Source organism: Nesoenas mayeri (assembly GCF_963082525.1).
Source record: "Nesoenas mayeri genome assembly, chromosome: 2".
Taxonomy (NCBI): Eukaryota; Metazoa; Chordata; class Aves; order Columbiformes; family Columbidae; genus Nesoenas; species Nesoenas mayeri.
The window spans coordinates 162,393,190-162,409,601 of NC_137543.1; the positions used below are offsets into that span (position 1 = coordinate 162,393,190).

Here is a 16,412-nt window from a genome sequence, read left to right on the forward strand (position 1 = left end):
AACAATAAAATAAAACAAAACAAAACAAAAAAACCAGAATCTCAGTATAATAGAAGAGTTTAGGTTTGAAGGGACCTTCAAAAGTCATCTAGTCTAACGCCCAAATCTTGAACTCAGGCTTCTCAACTTAACCCTTCTGCTGCCAAACTAGAAAAGGGTTTAAAAAAATGCTAGTTTAAAATTGAAACCACTTGACATAAGCCAGGCTGGACTTTTAAACCATTAAGCAAACACTTTCCCACTTCAAACAGGAGGCAGCTTGAATCCAGGGTGCGTGTTTTTGTCTCTGGTCTGTCCTGGCTCCAGGCACTGGGTTTACCTCGATGAGGGGATTGTCCCCTCTGCTCGGGCCTCACCTGGAGCATTCACTGTGTGCAGGGCTGGGGACACAGGATAACAAAAGATATGAAGCTACTAGAAGGTGTCCAGAAGAGGCTACGAAGTTGGTGAAGGGTTTGGAGGGGAAACCATATGAGGAGCAGCTGAAGTCAGTGGGTTTGTTCAGCCTGGAAAAGAGGAGACTGAGGGGGGAAGCTCATGGCGGCTCCAGCTCCTCACAAGGGGAGCAGGAGGGGCAGGACTGAGCTCTTCTCTTCAGTGACCAGTGACAAAACCCCAGGGAATGGCAGAAGATGTGCCAGGGAGGGTCAGTGGGACGTGAGGAAAAGGTTCTTCACCCAGAGGTGCTGGACACTGAACAGGCTCCCCAGGGAGGTGTCACAGCCCCAACCTGACAGTATTCAAGAAGAGACTGGACAACATCCTCAGACACATGGGATGAACTGTGGGGTTGTCAGTGCAGGGACAGGAGTTGGACTCGATGATCCTGGTGGGTCCTTCCAACTCAGGACATTCTATGACTTCATGATTCAGACCTTGTGCTGAGTCGCAAACACATAAGCCCAAGGGCGGCTGGCAAGCCAAGTGCTGTTTATTCTGCGAAGCCCAGCTGTTAAACCTACGACTAGGACCATTACAAGGTTATTTTTCCCCTCTCCCAGGCTGAGGTTTGACATTGCTCACACGCAGCGAGCAGAGGCGGCTGATACTGCTGCCACGCTTTGTCATATTATAAACACAGCAAATTCCCCTCCTAAAAACTCCTCCCAGAGGCGAAGCTTCAACACTCACAAGCAGCTTCGCTCCGTTTCCTTCTGCGAAGAGCATGCGTGTGGTTTCAAAGCTTTGGAAACACAGATGGTTATTATGAGGCTTTAGTTAAATTAATTAATTGCCTGAACAGAACTCCTTCCACCACTTCTCTGAGGATTGCAAAGGGTCATGTTTATTACCAGCGTTTCGACGATTCCGCAGGAGACGTTCAAGGTCCCATGCAGAGTTGTATTAAAATCCAGCCACTTCAGGCTCACTCATCATTGCCATGAGCACGCTCCAGATTATAAACTTACCGTATGATTCATCACAATCTAGTTCTGGTTTGCAGGAGCTGAAAAGCTTTCCCAAGTAAAATATTCGTAGTTAGGTTAGAATCTCTCTCATTTTTTTTCTTATGTCTCTTAAAACCCCCAACTTTTCACATTGTAGTAAGAGACCTGCAAAGAACTAACAAATCGTGCATATAAAAGGCAAAACTTATCATAGAAGTACGTCTTTAAGTCTCATGTCGATAATCATTTCAGCACAGAACAAAGCACAATATTGTTTGGCGCATGTTACCTGCTGCATCTACTCCCGCGGAGCATTTGTCCAGGTCTGTGACACTGGAAAATAACAGAGCTTGGATTTAATGTAGAAAGGAACTTACGAGGCTCTAAGTAATTTTGGTAATAACAGAAGCTGTGTTATTGCATAGAGAAGCCTTGATCAAAGTGAAGTCTTCATAGTACCAAGAGGTTCACAGAATCCCAGAACGTCAGGGGCTGGAAGGGACCTGGAAAGCTCATCCAGTGCAATCCCCCCATGGAGCAGGAACACCCAGATGAGGTTACACAGGAAGGTGTCCAGGCGGGTTGGAATGTCTGCACAGAAGGAGACTCCACACCCTCCCTGGGCAGCCTGGGCCAGGCTCTGACACCCTCATCACCGGGAACAAGTTTCTTCTCATATTTAAGTAGAACCTCTTGTGTTTCAGTTTGCACCCATTGCCCCTTGTCCTGCCACTGGTTGTCACCAGCAGAGCCTGGCTCCATCCTCCTGACACTGCCCCTTTCCATATTGATCCCCATGAATGAGTCCCCCCTCAGTGTCCTCTTGTCCAGCTCCAGAGCCCCAGCTCCCTCAGCCTTTCCTCACACGGGAGATGCTCCACTCCCTGCAGCATCTTGGTGGCTGCGCTGGACTCTCTGCAGCAGTTCCCTGTCCTGCTGGAACTGAGGGGCCACAACTGGACACAAGATTCCAGGTGTGGTCTCCCCAGGGCAGAGCAGAGGGGCAGGAGAACCTCTCTGACCTACTGACCACCCACTTCTAACCCACTCCAGGTCTCATTGGCTTCCTGGCCACAAGGGCCCAGTGCTGGCTCATGGTCACCCTGCTGTCTCCAGGTCCCTTTCCCCTACACTGCTCTCTAATAAGTCATTCCCCAATTTATACTGTCTAAATTCTGACATGTCTAAGCTGGGCTTAGTCCACTCACTTTGATAATATTCCACCAGTTGATATTCTCCCTTTTTTTTTAATTTTTAAAAAAAAGGCCCATCCTAAAAGGCAAAGTGCTCCATTAAATTCTGTTCCACAATACGAGGGGTTGGATAAAGTATTTTTTACAGCAACTTCGCAGTGAAGTGAACACAAGGGAGAAGATCACTATTTCAAGATATTTAATAAGAAGAGATTACAGACTGAAATGAACTCCAGCTAATGCACAGAGCTAGAATGGGTCACTTCTTACAAATAACATTGCCATTTTTTGCTTCGGACAAGTTGGACGAACACAAACCACAAGATACTGAATCAGATGCAACAGCGAGTGCTAAAAACCACAGCAATCAAAAGTATGGCACAGAGAACGCTAAACTAAACGCTGTGTAATTAGTGTTTAAGTTTGGCAATCCTGGTTCGGACTAATTCAGTTCAGAGATTCATTCCCAGCAGTCAGCACCAGGTTCAGTTCACATCTATTTTGCGTAACCTATACTTTGAAATTCATGAAATAATTAGCTGTGTAAACATCTTTTCCTCTCGCAGTAAAACAAAAGTGATTTGGGTATTGGAAACAAACAAGGGAACCGCAGACAATATTTTATTTCACAGTACACAATGTATATGTGTATATATATATATATAATCACCACATTCAGCAATTAAAGTGCATGCCAGTAACAACTTGGACTGTAAACTAAGAACCTGCAGTGCAGAAGCACTTTAATGCTAACAACCTAATATGAAATAATACAGAACAAGGTAGAATAAGATCTTGAAAACAACATGCTCGATGTGATTTACTGCATCTTTCTTTAAACGGAAGGCGGAATTACTCTGATACAGGAAAATCTCACATCAGCTGTCAGTGGAATGAACAGTTCAAAGCTTCACCGGTAAAAATATTGCACCAAAAGTGTTGCATTTGAAAACAATACAAGAATTTTTTAATATAAAACCGCTTAAAAGACATTACAACAGCTACTTTGAACTAAAATAGCTGGTAAACTGTAGGAATTGATGAAACGTGAGTTCTCTGCCACAGGTGATGGATATATGGGTTATCAAGTCATTTAGGAGGGGAAAAGGTCTCCACTGTCCTGTAGTCTCGATGGAGCCAATTGTAAACTCAACAAAACCTATTAGACAACAACTGACATTATTTCCTTTTATTTTAGAGATATAGGTCTACAGGAAGTATTGAAATGCTTCACCACCAGTTAGTGCAAATAAATAATAGACCCAAGGTAAGACGGATGCGCCACAACTATAAAATATTATACAGATGTCTACAACTCTGCCCATAGGGCCCTCAGCCCATGAACCTGGAGCAGACACCCAAAAACCACATGATGCTCCACACAACTCATGAATTTCCCATTTAGAGATTTGGAGCCAAAGAGCACGGAGATCCTTGGAAAATGAAGGACAGAGAAGAGACACAAGACCTTGTATCAACATCTGTCTGAGATGCGGCAGCCCAGATCCAACATGGTATTTAGGGACCACATAAAGTGAACGAGATGTTCGTGATGCCAAGTTGATGCCTCTACCAATACATGCACACGAACCTTCTTTTGATTTCCTAGGATATGGGAACAGACAGTTGTGGCCACTAAGTCTTCACTACTGAGTATATAAAAACCACGATTGAAACCTATTAAACTATGTGCTCAGGGAACACAAGTTTTTATCACCATCAGCTTACAAAGAAAAAGCCTCAGTGATTTGCAGTTGGACATCTGGCCATTAGTTCAGCTATTAAGTGTTTTCAAGAAAGACCTTGAGAGAGAATTAATAAGCTGTAATCATCTAAAGTGCTCTCATATGCAGTTCATTTCTCCTTCACTGTTGCAGTAAAAAACCAACACAAAACCAAAAATCAAAAGCAGCAACATAAAAAAACACATAAAAGTTGATTTAGATTATATCGCATCCCTTCGTATTTACAGATTTAGTGTAGTAAAGAATCCACTATCCTTGTTTCACCGCAATTAAAAAGTCTTGGCTTGTTTAATCCTAAAACAGTCTCCAAACATCACCCAAGTCTGGAAACGTTCTCGAAACCCTCAGGAACTCGACAACAGCAGTGTCACGTTCCACACAATATTGCGACCACCTCCCAAGGTGTCTATTAAAGAAACAACTTCAAAAATACAGTTCCCCGATCCTCCTCTTCCTCTCGATACCTGCGGGCGCTATGTTAGTCTCTTTATTCTGCGGTTCTGCTTGTCGATATTCAGCGTCACGCGGTCGACGGAGGTAGTGATGGAATCCAGAGCTTCGTCCTGTCTCTCCAGCTCGGCTTCTGTCTCCAAGGCAAGGCCCTTCAGCTTCTGTAGGATCTGCCAGAAGAAAAGAACTTTCAGTGATCGACCAGCAGGTTCTTTGATAAATGTAATAAACCCACGGCAATTAGTTATTTCATCACTTTAAACGACTAAATTGGAGAAGAGGAGACTGAAGGGTGACCTCATTAATGTTTACACATATATAAAGTGTGAGTGACAGGACAATGGAGCCAGGCTCTTCTCGGTGACAACCAGTGATAGGACACGGGGCAATGGGTACAAACTGGAACACGAAAGGTTCCACTTAAAGATGAGAAGAAACTTGTTCATGGTGAGGGTGACAGAGCCTGGCCCAGGCTGCCCAGGGAGGTTGTGGAGTCTCCTTCTGTGCAGACATTCCAACCCGCCTGGACACCTTCCTGTGTAACCTCATCTGGGTGTTCCTGCTCCATGGGGGGATTGCACTGGATGAGCTTTCCAGGCCCCTTCCAATCCCTGACATTCTGTGACTCTGTGTGATTCTGCATAAATCATTTGTTGGGACTCTGCTCTGCTGAAAAGACATGTCTTGCTTCAATAAGCTGAGCTGAACTAAACAATGAACTAAAGCCCAGAAAAATCATATCTGAAATGTAAGGGTTATACAGGGGTGGGAATAAATTAGAAAATCGGTGTAAACATCAGCTGTTTGCAGGCTCTGTATTTATCTCCTCAGTATCGCTGTGTCTTAAAGCAGCAGCTTGTTGTGCATGTTGGGAGCCCAAGGCCAGGCAGGGAGCAGGTCAGAAGATGGAAAAGGTTGTTTGATTACAATACACTGAAGAAAGATGGAGCAGAAGAAAAACGTGAGCGTTGGGCAAAATAACAAATAACTTTTTAGGTGCTAGAGGGTTGTGTGGTATGAAGGGATGTCAAGGCGGCCAAGGCTGAGGCTGCAACTGAGATGAGAAGCGACAGATGCACGGGCTATAGCTCTATTCCAGGCTGCACGCGTTATGTTACACATCAACCACTTTACACTACACTTAGAAAATCACTGTTTGTGTGTGGGACTGTTAGCAAACACCCTGAGCTGCCCCAAGATTGCGAGGAGAACCTGCTGCCTGAAAAAGGCAATAGAGATCGGTCCAAACGGGGTGGAAGCTTCTGAAGTGAAAGGAGAAGCCAGGTTGATGCATTCTTAATGCTAGGAGACACCCATAACACCCTACGCCGACTTATGGGGCCTGCTTGACTTCAGTTTTCCATCAGTTCACACAACCGAGTCCAAGAGCAGAGATCCAAACAACATAAGTAAAAAAATCCAGCTTAATTCCTCACCCTGCAACACCGGCTCCTTTTTGCAGCAGCCCAAAGCGGGAGTTATACCGTTGCCTTTTCTTCCCTCTTGTGGCTACTCCCTTAATACGCCTGGTTGTGTGAACCGAAAAGCACCTGCCTGATCGACAAACCTCAGCTGCTTGGATGTATGAGGGGGAAATTTAGAAGCATCACATCATACTGACTGGAAATCCAGCTTGTTGGCCACTTCAGATCGTAAAGGGGTTGTCTCTGCTGGCCTGCACCATCTGCTTCCTTCAAAATCCACAGATATCCTGCTTAATAAGAGCACTTAATCCATCTATTGCAATAATAAGTGTCCAAGAAAGCAAATTATTCCAGCACTACACCAACTGCTGTTGTACACGAGCACCCAGATAACATTAATGAAGATACTAGAACTGTACCCTAACAAAATAAATCTGTGGTTTTTACAGGAAAATAATTGTACTCTATATATGTTTAAAGTTTCTTTTTTTTTTCTTTCAAAACAACTGGCAAACTCTATTTTCTTGTTTTCCTTTTAGAATAAACACAATCAGATCCCCAAAAAGCTGCTGTGAAACATCGGAAGCCCCTTTACCCACACGAGGGGCTGAATTCCGCAGCAGCCCCGTCGTTCGCAGCTCCATGAGTTAGTGGTTTGGGTAAAGCAGCGAGAAACGTCAGATGTAGCTGGAACTGCACGAGAATTGCACACAGAGAAAATGCTTCACAGAATCCCAGAATGTCAGGGGTTGAAGGGACCTGGAAAGCTCATCCAGTGCAATCCCCCCATGGAGCAGGAACACCCAGATGAGGTTACACAGGAAGGTGTCCAGGCGGGTTGGAATGTCTGCACAGAAGGAGACTCCACAACCTCCCTGGGCAGCCTGGGCCAGGCTCTGCCACCCTCACTGGGAACAAGTTTCTTCTCATATTTAAGTAGAACCTTTTGTGTTCCAGTTTGTACCAATTGCCCCTTGTCCTATCACTGGTTGTCACCCAGAAGAGCCTGGCTCCATCCTCCTGACACTCACCCTTTATATATCTGTAAACATTAGTAAGGTCACCCCTCAGTGTCCTCTTGTCCAGCTCCAGAGCCCCAGCTCCCTCAGCCTTTCCTCACACGGGAGATGCTCCACTCCCTTCAGCATCTTGGTGGCTGCGCTGGACTCTCTGCAGCAGTTCCCTGTCCTGCTGGAACTGAGGTGCCACAACTGGACACAAGATTCCAGGTGTGGTCTCCCCAGGGCAGAGCAGAGGGGCAGGAGAACCTCTCTGACCTACTGACCACCCCCTTCTAACCCACCCCAGGTCCCATTGGCTTCCTGGCCACAAGGGCCCAGTGCTGGCTCATGGTCACCCTGCTGTCCCCAGGACCCCCAGCTCCCTTTCTCCTACGCTGCTCTCTAACAGGTCGTTCCCCAACTTACACTGGAACCTGGGGCTGTTCCTGCCCAGATTCAAGACTCTACCCTTGCCCTTGTTCTACTTCATTACATTTTTCCCCGCCCAGCTCTCCAGCCTGTCCAGGTCTCTGATGGCAGCACAGCTTCCAGTGTCACCACTGCTCCCAGCTTGGTGTCATCAGCAAACCTGCTGATAGTACACTCTATTCCCTTTGTCTACAGCTGGACGTCAACCACGGTAGTGGGATTTATCTTGTAAAATATCAGCTTCTTCCTTAAGTCACAAGCAGCTAGAAATCTGGCTGTGTGAATAACGGGTTTTGCAATTTGGCTGCCAAAGCAAAAATACAAAAGCAACCACGGATCGAGCTTAATCTACCATCCTCTATTCTTGTGAAAACTATGAGCTAAAAACCCCCTCTTGTTTCTATCCCAAATGAAACGCTTCAAGTTCTTTCACTGAAAGAGGAAAGCGAGGAGCAATTCCCCAAACTGGAGGTGATCGATGTTGTGTAGGATATGCACCAAAGAGAAAAATGACATGATCAGAACCACCGTGTGGATGATCCAGGACATGGGTCTGAAATAAGGTCTTGCCTGTCCTGAGGGAGTCATTTTACTATCTGGAAATGGGAAGTTCAGAGATGGCTCTCCCTTCATCCTTCCTGGGAGCTTCTTCTGCATATGTTTTTACAGATATAAACATACACATAAATATATCAAATAAAATAGCCAGCACTATAATACATGGAATGACTCCTATCATTCATAGAGTCACAGTAGAATTAAGATTGGAAGAAGATTTCTGAAGTTCTTGTGGTCCACTCCAACCACAAGCAAGACCAGCTTCAATATTGAGTGAAAATTATACGGTTTCAGCCTCCACTCCAGTAAAATTTTAACTCTTCACATTAGGTTTGAAAGAGATAAGACCTCACTTCTCCAGCATATCCTAAAGGATGGCAGTTAAAGACATTTGCTTCATCATTTGCAAATGATTTAAAGAAGGTTCACAACGATATTTTTTCAGCAAGTTTACTACGAAGTTTTACCCATGAACATTCCAAAATGTGTTTTCCAGCCCAGCCAAATAAAATCAGAAGTGTCTGCTGATGTTTTTTAAATAAATGGAGCTGGTGAGGGGCTGGAGCACAAGTGTGATGGGAGCAGCTGAGGGACCTGGGGGGTTCAGCTGGAGAACAGGAGCTGAGGGGACACAGGGACACAAAGAAACGGCCTCAAGTTGCACCAGGGGAGGTTGAGGTTGGATGTGGGGAACAATTTCTTCCCCAAAGGGCTGTGGGGCATTGGAATAGGCTGCCCAGGGCAGTGCTGGAGTCACCATCCCTGGAGGGTTGGACAGATGGACATGAGGTTCTCAGGGACATGGGTTAGCACCAGTCTTAGGTTAGTGGTTGGACTGGATGATCTTAAAGGTTTTTTCCAACCAAAATGATGTTATGATTCTATGGCTTAATGTGTGCTTCAGAATGGTTCCTCTGGCCATCACATTCTGCTCCAGCAAAGCACAAACCTTTGGAGGTTTTTCACCAGGCAGCCTTAGCAGTGTGGTAAGTTCAGCTTTCCTGAGCCACGTCCTCACCAAGCACATCTCAGTCCGTGAAATCCACGGAGATGAGCACAGATGAAAACACAGAGACACACAGTGAAAGCCTCCAAGAGATCTATGCAGCAAAGCTGGGGCTGGCATGAGAGGACACAGAGAATAAGAAGGGACATTGCCACTTGCCCATCTCTCCAAGAGGCACCCAATTTGTAAATCAAAACTGTGCCAAAAAAAAAGGCCCAGGTGTACCATGAAAACAGTTTTAGTTTTGAACCACATTACTTTTGATAGGCTTCCTGTTCATTAGAGCATACTCAACGTTGAAAAATACCGAAGACGACACAACTGTTGAGAACAGAAAAGCTTTTAAAATACGAAAGCAGTAAAATGGAAACTGGGTCGGCTACAGGGCTCTGCTCAGTTCACCTGCCAATTCGGCTCAGCCTTGAAAGGCAGCGGGTGATGATGATGTGGTTACTCACACACAAAAATAAAAGGCAAGCGGCTTGCTTTCATCTGTTAATTCTTTTTGCCTAAGAGAGTCTGGTAATAGAACCCTTAACCCTCTGTCTGTCAGCATCTTAGACTGTTCAATCTGCTGCTCAATCCAACAGGAGCTGAAATGGTTAAGATGCTTTTCCAGTACATCCCACAGAGCTTGCTGGAAAGAGTTACTGGAATCTGAAGTCTGGCCAGTGCTGGTCACTATTTTTGTGAAGCAAAATGATGGCAAGATGTCTAGTTATCACCGCTCCGGTTCTGCCAGCGGTGACTTCTGGGCCAGCACATAATTTGGATGGTGAACCAAGACATGAAAACTCAGCATGAAACTCGCATCTGTTACACAAAGCCAAGGAGCAGGTATGAGCCCATTAAGGATGCATTTTAAAGGCATATTTTCTCAGGCACTGGTCAATCGCACCTTGAGGCAGCCGCAGATTTATGCCACCAGATTATAATTTGGAAAGTCTGATTTATCTCTGTGGCTCTCCCACGGATTTTCTGTGTGATTTCAGGCAAGTTACCTAATATTCCCACGCACAGAGTTCTTGCTGTAAGGAAAAGGAAAAACAAGGAAGCTAATTTGTCACTGCTCTCCAAATCAACCCTGTGTTGAATGTTCAACTTGGGCCTTGCTGAGAGAACACCAGAGAGACCTGGACAGGCTGGGGAGTCGGGCGGGGAAAAATTTAATGAAATATAACATGGGTAGGTGTAGAGCCTTGAATCTGGGCAGGAACAACCCCAGGTTCCAGTGTAAGTTGGGGAACGACCTGTTGGAGAGCAGTGTAGGGGAAAGGGAGCTGGGGGTCCTGGGGACAGCAGGGTGACCATGAGCCAGCACTGGGCCCTTGTGGCCAGGAAGCCAATGGGACCTGGGGTGGGTTAGAAGGGGGTGGTCAGTAGGTCAGAGAGGTTCTCCTGCCCCTCTGCTCTGCCCTGGGGAGACCACACCTGGAATGGGCAGGGAAACAGCAAAGAGCAGAAACATCTTAAACCACTGCAGCACAGTTTACTAGAGGACATTTGTCAACGCCTCATGAGACAAGTGCAACTTGCCATAACAACAAAAAAATATATATCTACGGATTTGTGCTGGTTTAACATGTTTCTTGGTTGGGATTGCAGCTATCAGTACTCACCTGGGGCTATGCAAAGCAAAGATGTTCCTTCTGCTTGACCCAGAGTTGCATTTGCTATATGGATACTCCAAGTCTACACCAGCCACTAGCAACAGTGCTCCAGCCCGCTCTAGAAAATCAGGCTCTCTTGGAGCACAAAACTTTTGAGCGCCGAAAACACTGGAACAGACAAGTCTGACAAGACAGCAGGACCCTTGGATCTGAAGCTCACAAAAGCAGACAAAGCACCAGCTCTTTGGAGCCAGCGGCTGTTAGCACAGTATGGAACACTCACTTTTACCGCATTTGTGGCTGGTTTCTCCTGTTATTTCTGCTTAGACTGATACAGAAGTCTGATTTTATTTACGTTCTCAGGGAGTACTAAGCACTTACGGTTCCATTAACATACACTGGCCTTGTCTGGAAACAAAAAAATACTCAAACAGCTCCACAGGCTTAACTACCACCTTTTATTTTAGTACCGTTCAATACTTAACTTACACACTAGCAAATACAAAGTGTTAGTTGTAAAGACCTCAGTTCTCTCCCTGTATTGTGCCTTCCAAAAAAATAAATCCAAGCCATGGTCATTACATGTGTCTGTTAAGACCAGTTGCCTGTGGATCGCTATAAGCCACGGAACAAGGCCATCTTATGAGCAAATTTGGTATTTAGCATTTGGAATGAGCGGTTCCTCAACAAAACACCTTTTCCTCTGACCTAACAGTTGTGATTTCCTGCGACGAGGGCACGATAAAAGGGTAAATAAACACTGAAGAGACTTGGAAAGTGGCAAAGGACTGAAATGCAACCATCTAGACCCAAGCAGACAGCAAAAAAGCAAATATCACATATTGTGTCCAGTTGTGGCCCCTCAGTTCCAGCAGGACAGGGAACTGCTGGAGAGAGTCCAGCGCAGCCACCAAGATGCTGCAGGGAGTGGAGCATCTCCCGTGTGAGGAAAGGCTGAGGGAGCTGGGGCTCTGGAGCTGGACAAGAGGACACTGAGGGGTGACCTCATTCATGTTTACAGATATATAAAGGGAGGATGGATCCAGGCTCTTCTCAGTGACAACCAGTGATAAGACAAGGGGTAATGGGTACAAACTGGAACATAAAAGGTTCCACTTAAATTTGAGAAGAAACTTGTTCATGGTGAGGGTGGCAGAGCCTGGCCCAGGCTGCCCAGGGGGGTTGTGGAGTCTCCTTCTGTGCAGACATTCCAACCCGCCTGGACACCTTCCTGTGTAACCTCACCTGGGTGTTCCTGCTCCATGGGGGGATTGCACTGGATGAGCTTTCCAGGTCCCTTCCAACCCCTGACATTCTGGGATTCTGTGAAAACCATCACCCCTTGTCCTATTGCAACAGACCCTGCTATTGATGAGATGTTTGGACACAAAAGGACAAAGCAGCAAGCTACACCTCAGCAAGGTGGTCAGGCATTAGAACAGGCTGCCCAGGGCAGTGGTGGAGTCACCATCCCTGGAGGGGTTTAAAAGGCATTTAGACCACATTCTTAGGGACATGGTTTAGTGCTAAAGTTAGGTTAGGTTATGGTTAGACTCAATGATCCTGAGGGTCTCTTCCAACTGAAATGATTCTGTGATTCTAAGGAGCACCCCATACCCTGGCTCACGTCTAACTGCTTAACACCACACAGCTAGAAATGAGACAAAGCTCCTGGCTCCTTGCCCTGCTTTTTACTCATGGACTTAATCCTCTTCTCAACTATAAAACACTACATCAAATATAACCTCAGATAAAGCCTCGACATACCTTTGATAAGCATTAAATATCCTGCTCAGATGCAGCTGCGAGATCTTAACCTTGATGCCTTCAGGGTTTCAACACCTGAAAGGCTTTGTAGAGGGTTTACCTTGAACCCCATCAGAACACATCCCCAGCCTCCACATCTTTCAAATCTGCTTTTACTGCTAGGAACTCCCCACTTGGATCACGCTTCCCATCACCTCCACATCTTCACGCTTCCCATCACCTCCACATCTTCACGCTTCCCCTCTAAACATCACCGCGCTCTCTCCTAACAAAACCGAAACATCCTGAGCTATTCTCCCTGTGCTTTAGAGCAAGAAGCAGCTGCTCTCCTGGGAGCAGCCACAGAGATAACGGTCCATTCGAGATGAGAAGCTTCATTCCCAGTTCACAAGGCTCATTGGAAGCTGCTGAATTTCCCCATTTACTCCGCTTCTCCAGTCGCAGCCAAATGCTTTGGTGACACCACGGTTGGTGTTCAACCATCAGGATCTGGCCCTGGGGAAGCAATTCCTGGAGAGCTTATTTTACAAGGTATAGGAAAATGTGTCTTCAATTGTAGCCCGTGATCAACAAGCCTTCATATCCTATTTAGATTTTTGGGGGTCTGGTTACAAATCAGAATTATACTGCTGAGAAGTTGACATTTAAGAGAGGAACAAATAGCCCCTATGAACACATAACATTTGAAGCAAGTGTATGTGTGCACAATTAATAATGATATTTGTACAACTACGGGTGAAAAATACTCTCCCTTAACATCCTCCAGAAGGTCAATGCTGCTTCAGAAAATGCTTATTTTTTGATAAAATGATAAATCATGGAAATAAGCTCTTTAAAAGATGAGAACAGAGAAAGATCAAAGGGTGAATAGCCCATTTTGTTTCTGAAAAAGCCCAAATAAGATATTGCAGTTGAAAGATCTTGGTTATATTTTGGTTACAGAAGCACGTTTTGGTCTAAAGCTGTGTGTTTATGTGGTGATTCCTAATATGGAAAAGGAATAGGTGTTTTATAGGAATTATGGCATGTATCTTAAAATTATTAATGACTGGAATAATGATTGCTCTGTGCTCAGCAATTATTGGGAGAAAAATACTTCCTAACTACAAGTTCTCTCTGTGTGTTTAAAAACACTTTGTTTAGCTTTGTGGATGTTTCTCAAATAGAACTGCTACTCCTTTCTAAAAAGGATAAGATAGCATAGGGGAAACATGAAAAAGATGAAAATTGTTTCATTGTTAAGCTTCTTAATCTTCAGAAAAATCAGGTTAAAGATTTCCCTTGGCTTATAATCCTATCACTTAATAGATTTTGCTGATAATCCTTGACTTGTTCAAAATAGTTAAAAACAAATATAAAGTTATCAGGGTATTTTAAATCACAGGCTTGATATTTTTAAAATATGCACTGTTAGACTTTGGGAGAGGAATATTTTGTGAAGAGCAATGCCTATGCATCTGATGATAAAAAAATGCATGTTATTAAGGAAGAAGAGCGAGTGAAACAACTCTTTGAATTATCTCAACTTATACCTGTTTAAGCTCTTTTGCTTCTTCCTGGGAGATCTTCTCATGCTTCTGGAGCTGAACCTGGTCATTGTCCGTCCCTTCTTTGCCTCCCACCGGAGAGCTGGGCTGCAACACTCCTCCCACAAGTCCCGTGGCTGCAAGAGAAATTCTGTGGTCAGACTGGCATCTCCTGTACCCAAGGTTGTGATCAATGGTGGTTGGAGACCTCTAGCTCGTGGTGCTCCTCAGGGGTCAGTGTTGGGTTCAGTACTGGTCAACCTGTTCATCAACGACCTGGATGAGGACACTGAGTGTACCCTCAGCCAGTTTGCTGATGATCCCAAACTGGGAGGACGGGCTGACACCCCACAGGCTGCGCTGCCATCCTGAGACCTGGACAGGCAGGATTGGGCAGAGAAGAACCTGACGAAGTTCAACAAGGGCCAGTGTAGGGTCCTACACCTGGGGAGGAACAACCTCCGGCATCAGTACAGGTTGGAGTGGACCTGCTGGAAAGCAGATCTGCAGAGGACTTGGGAGTTCGGTGGACAACAGCGTGACCATGAGTCAACAATGTGCCCTTGTGGCCAAGAGGCCAACAGTACCTGGAGGGAATGAGGAAGAGTGTGGCCAGCAGATCGAGGGAGGTGATCGTCCCCCTCTGGTCTGACCTGGTGAAGCCACATCTGGAGTTGTGTGTCCAGTTCTGGGCTCCCCAATTTACGAAGGACAAGGAATTACTGGAGAGAGTCCAGCAGAGGGACAAAAAGATGCTGAGGGGTCTGGGGCATCTTTGTGATGAGGAGACAGAGAGCTGGGGCTGTTGAGCTGGAGAAGCTGAGAGGGGATCTCATCAATGTTTACAAATATCTCAGGGTAGGTGTCAGAGGATGGACCTGACTCTGTTCAGTGGTGTCCAACAACAGGGTGAGGGGCAACGGGCACAGACTGAAACACAGGAGGCTCCATCTGAATATGAGGAGAAATTTCTTTGCTGTGAGGTGCCAGAGCCTGGCCCAGGCTGCCCAGAGAGGCTGTGGAGTCTCCTTCTCTGGAGACATTCGAACCCACCTGGACACCTTCCTGTGTGATCTGCTCTGGTGACCCTGCATTAGCAGGTGGGTTGGACTGGATGATCTCCAGAGGTCCCTTCAACCCCAACCATCCTGTGATTCCATCATTCTGTGTAATGGGGAGGACCAGTGCTAGTATCAAACTGGTTGACCTTAGCTTTGCTCCACAGAGGTTTGCAAGAGGAGATCGACATTCAGAGAAGTGCAACCCAATTTTATCCGTTCAGGTATGTTCTCCTAGAACGGATTTGAGCTGAATTTCGTGTAGCATCTAACCTGGATGTGACCTGGCTTCTGAGAGATGACTTATAATTTGAAGAATGGCTCATTTTGGACTGTGAGGATTCATCTGAACAGAGAGCGAATTAGCAGCAACACACTCCCGATCAGATAAATGATGGTTTTTCACCTGCTGCTGCTGCTTCTCTCTTTAATTAAAGAATTTGAAAGTGATGGATCATAGACAGAGCCTAAAAGTCTAGCCAGCAAACCCCTGAAACAGAAGGGCAACACTGACGTTAACAGCCACCCTCAGCCAAGCAGCGTGGACACAAACCCTTGTGCAAAAATGCCACCTGTCCTTTATTTAAAGCATCAGCTCTTATTGCAGGATCTGATACCACCCAGCAGGGACACGCTGCAAGAAAAAGTTATTTCTGATGGAGATGGGTGCTAAAAACCCGAGACACACATCCTGGCTCTTAGAGATGCTTCAAACATCTCCGAACCTCTCCCACTTGAATAGGCAGCGAGAAGAAAGATAATTCTACCATGGCCTGACCCAGCACAGCGTAACGATGGAGGTTTTTACAGACATCAGGATAGAAAGTCTATCAGATGCCAGAGCTCAGCGCCAGGTCAAAAAGCTGGTGCCCAGCTGGCTGGGCAGACGGTGCGCACCCGAGAGCTTTGGATAGCATTACCTCCCCGTGAAAGGGGAGACAAAAGCTAAACCCAAGTACCAAACCCTAAATCCCTCTCAAGTAATTACTGCAAACTCCTAATCCCCAGAATTATTCGGTTATCAGCCTGAGAGTCGCTGGACTCAGACACCATCAAGATTTAAGACAAGTGAGTCATTCACTGTGCTAGTGTTACCCTGTGCAAATGCTCCCTGTATTCCGGCAGGCTAAGAATCAGGCACTGAAAAACACTGTTTCTGGTTAAATTAATGTCATGGTAATAAAATGAGGACGGAATGACAGACCTTCCTACAGCAGCAAACAGCCAGATGAGATTCTTTATGTTTCTTATCAGTTG

General features: G+C 45.7%; 1 protein-coding gene across 1 annotated transcript in view; it reads right to left on the reverse strand.

Moving 5' to 3' along the window:
* Positions 1 to 2,835: 2,835 nt before the first annotated feature.
* SNAP47 (synaptosome associated protein 47) overlaps positions 2,836 to 16,412 on the reverse strand; it is a 31,697-nt gene continuing 18,120 nt past the window's right edge. Inside the window, exons 4-5 of the mRNA XM_080339286.1 lie at positions 14,104 to 14,234; positions 2,836 to 4,946 (exon numbers count right to left, since the gene is read on the reverse strand). Coding sequence (XP_080195412.1) covers positions 4,800 to 4,946; positions 14,104 to 14,234 — 278 coding nt within the window. The 3' untranslated portion in view covers positions 2,836 to 4,799. The remainder of the gene's footprint in view (positions 4,947 to 14,103; positions 14,235 to 16,412) is intronic.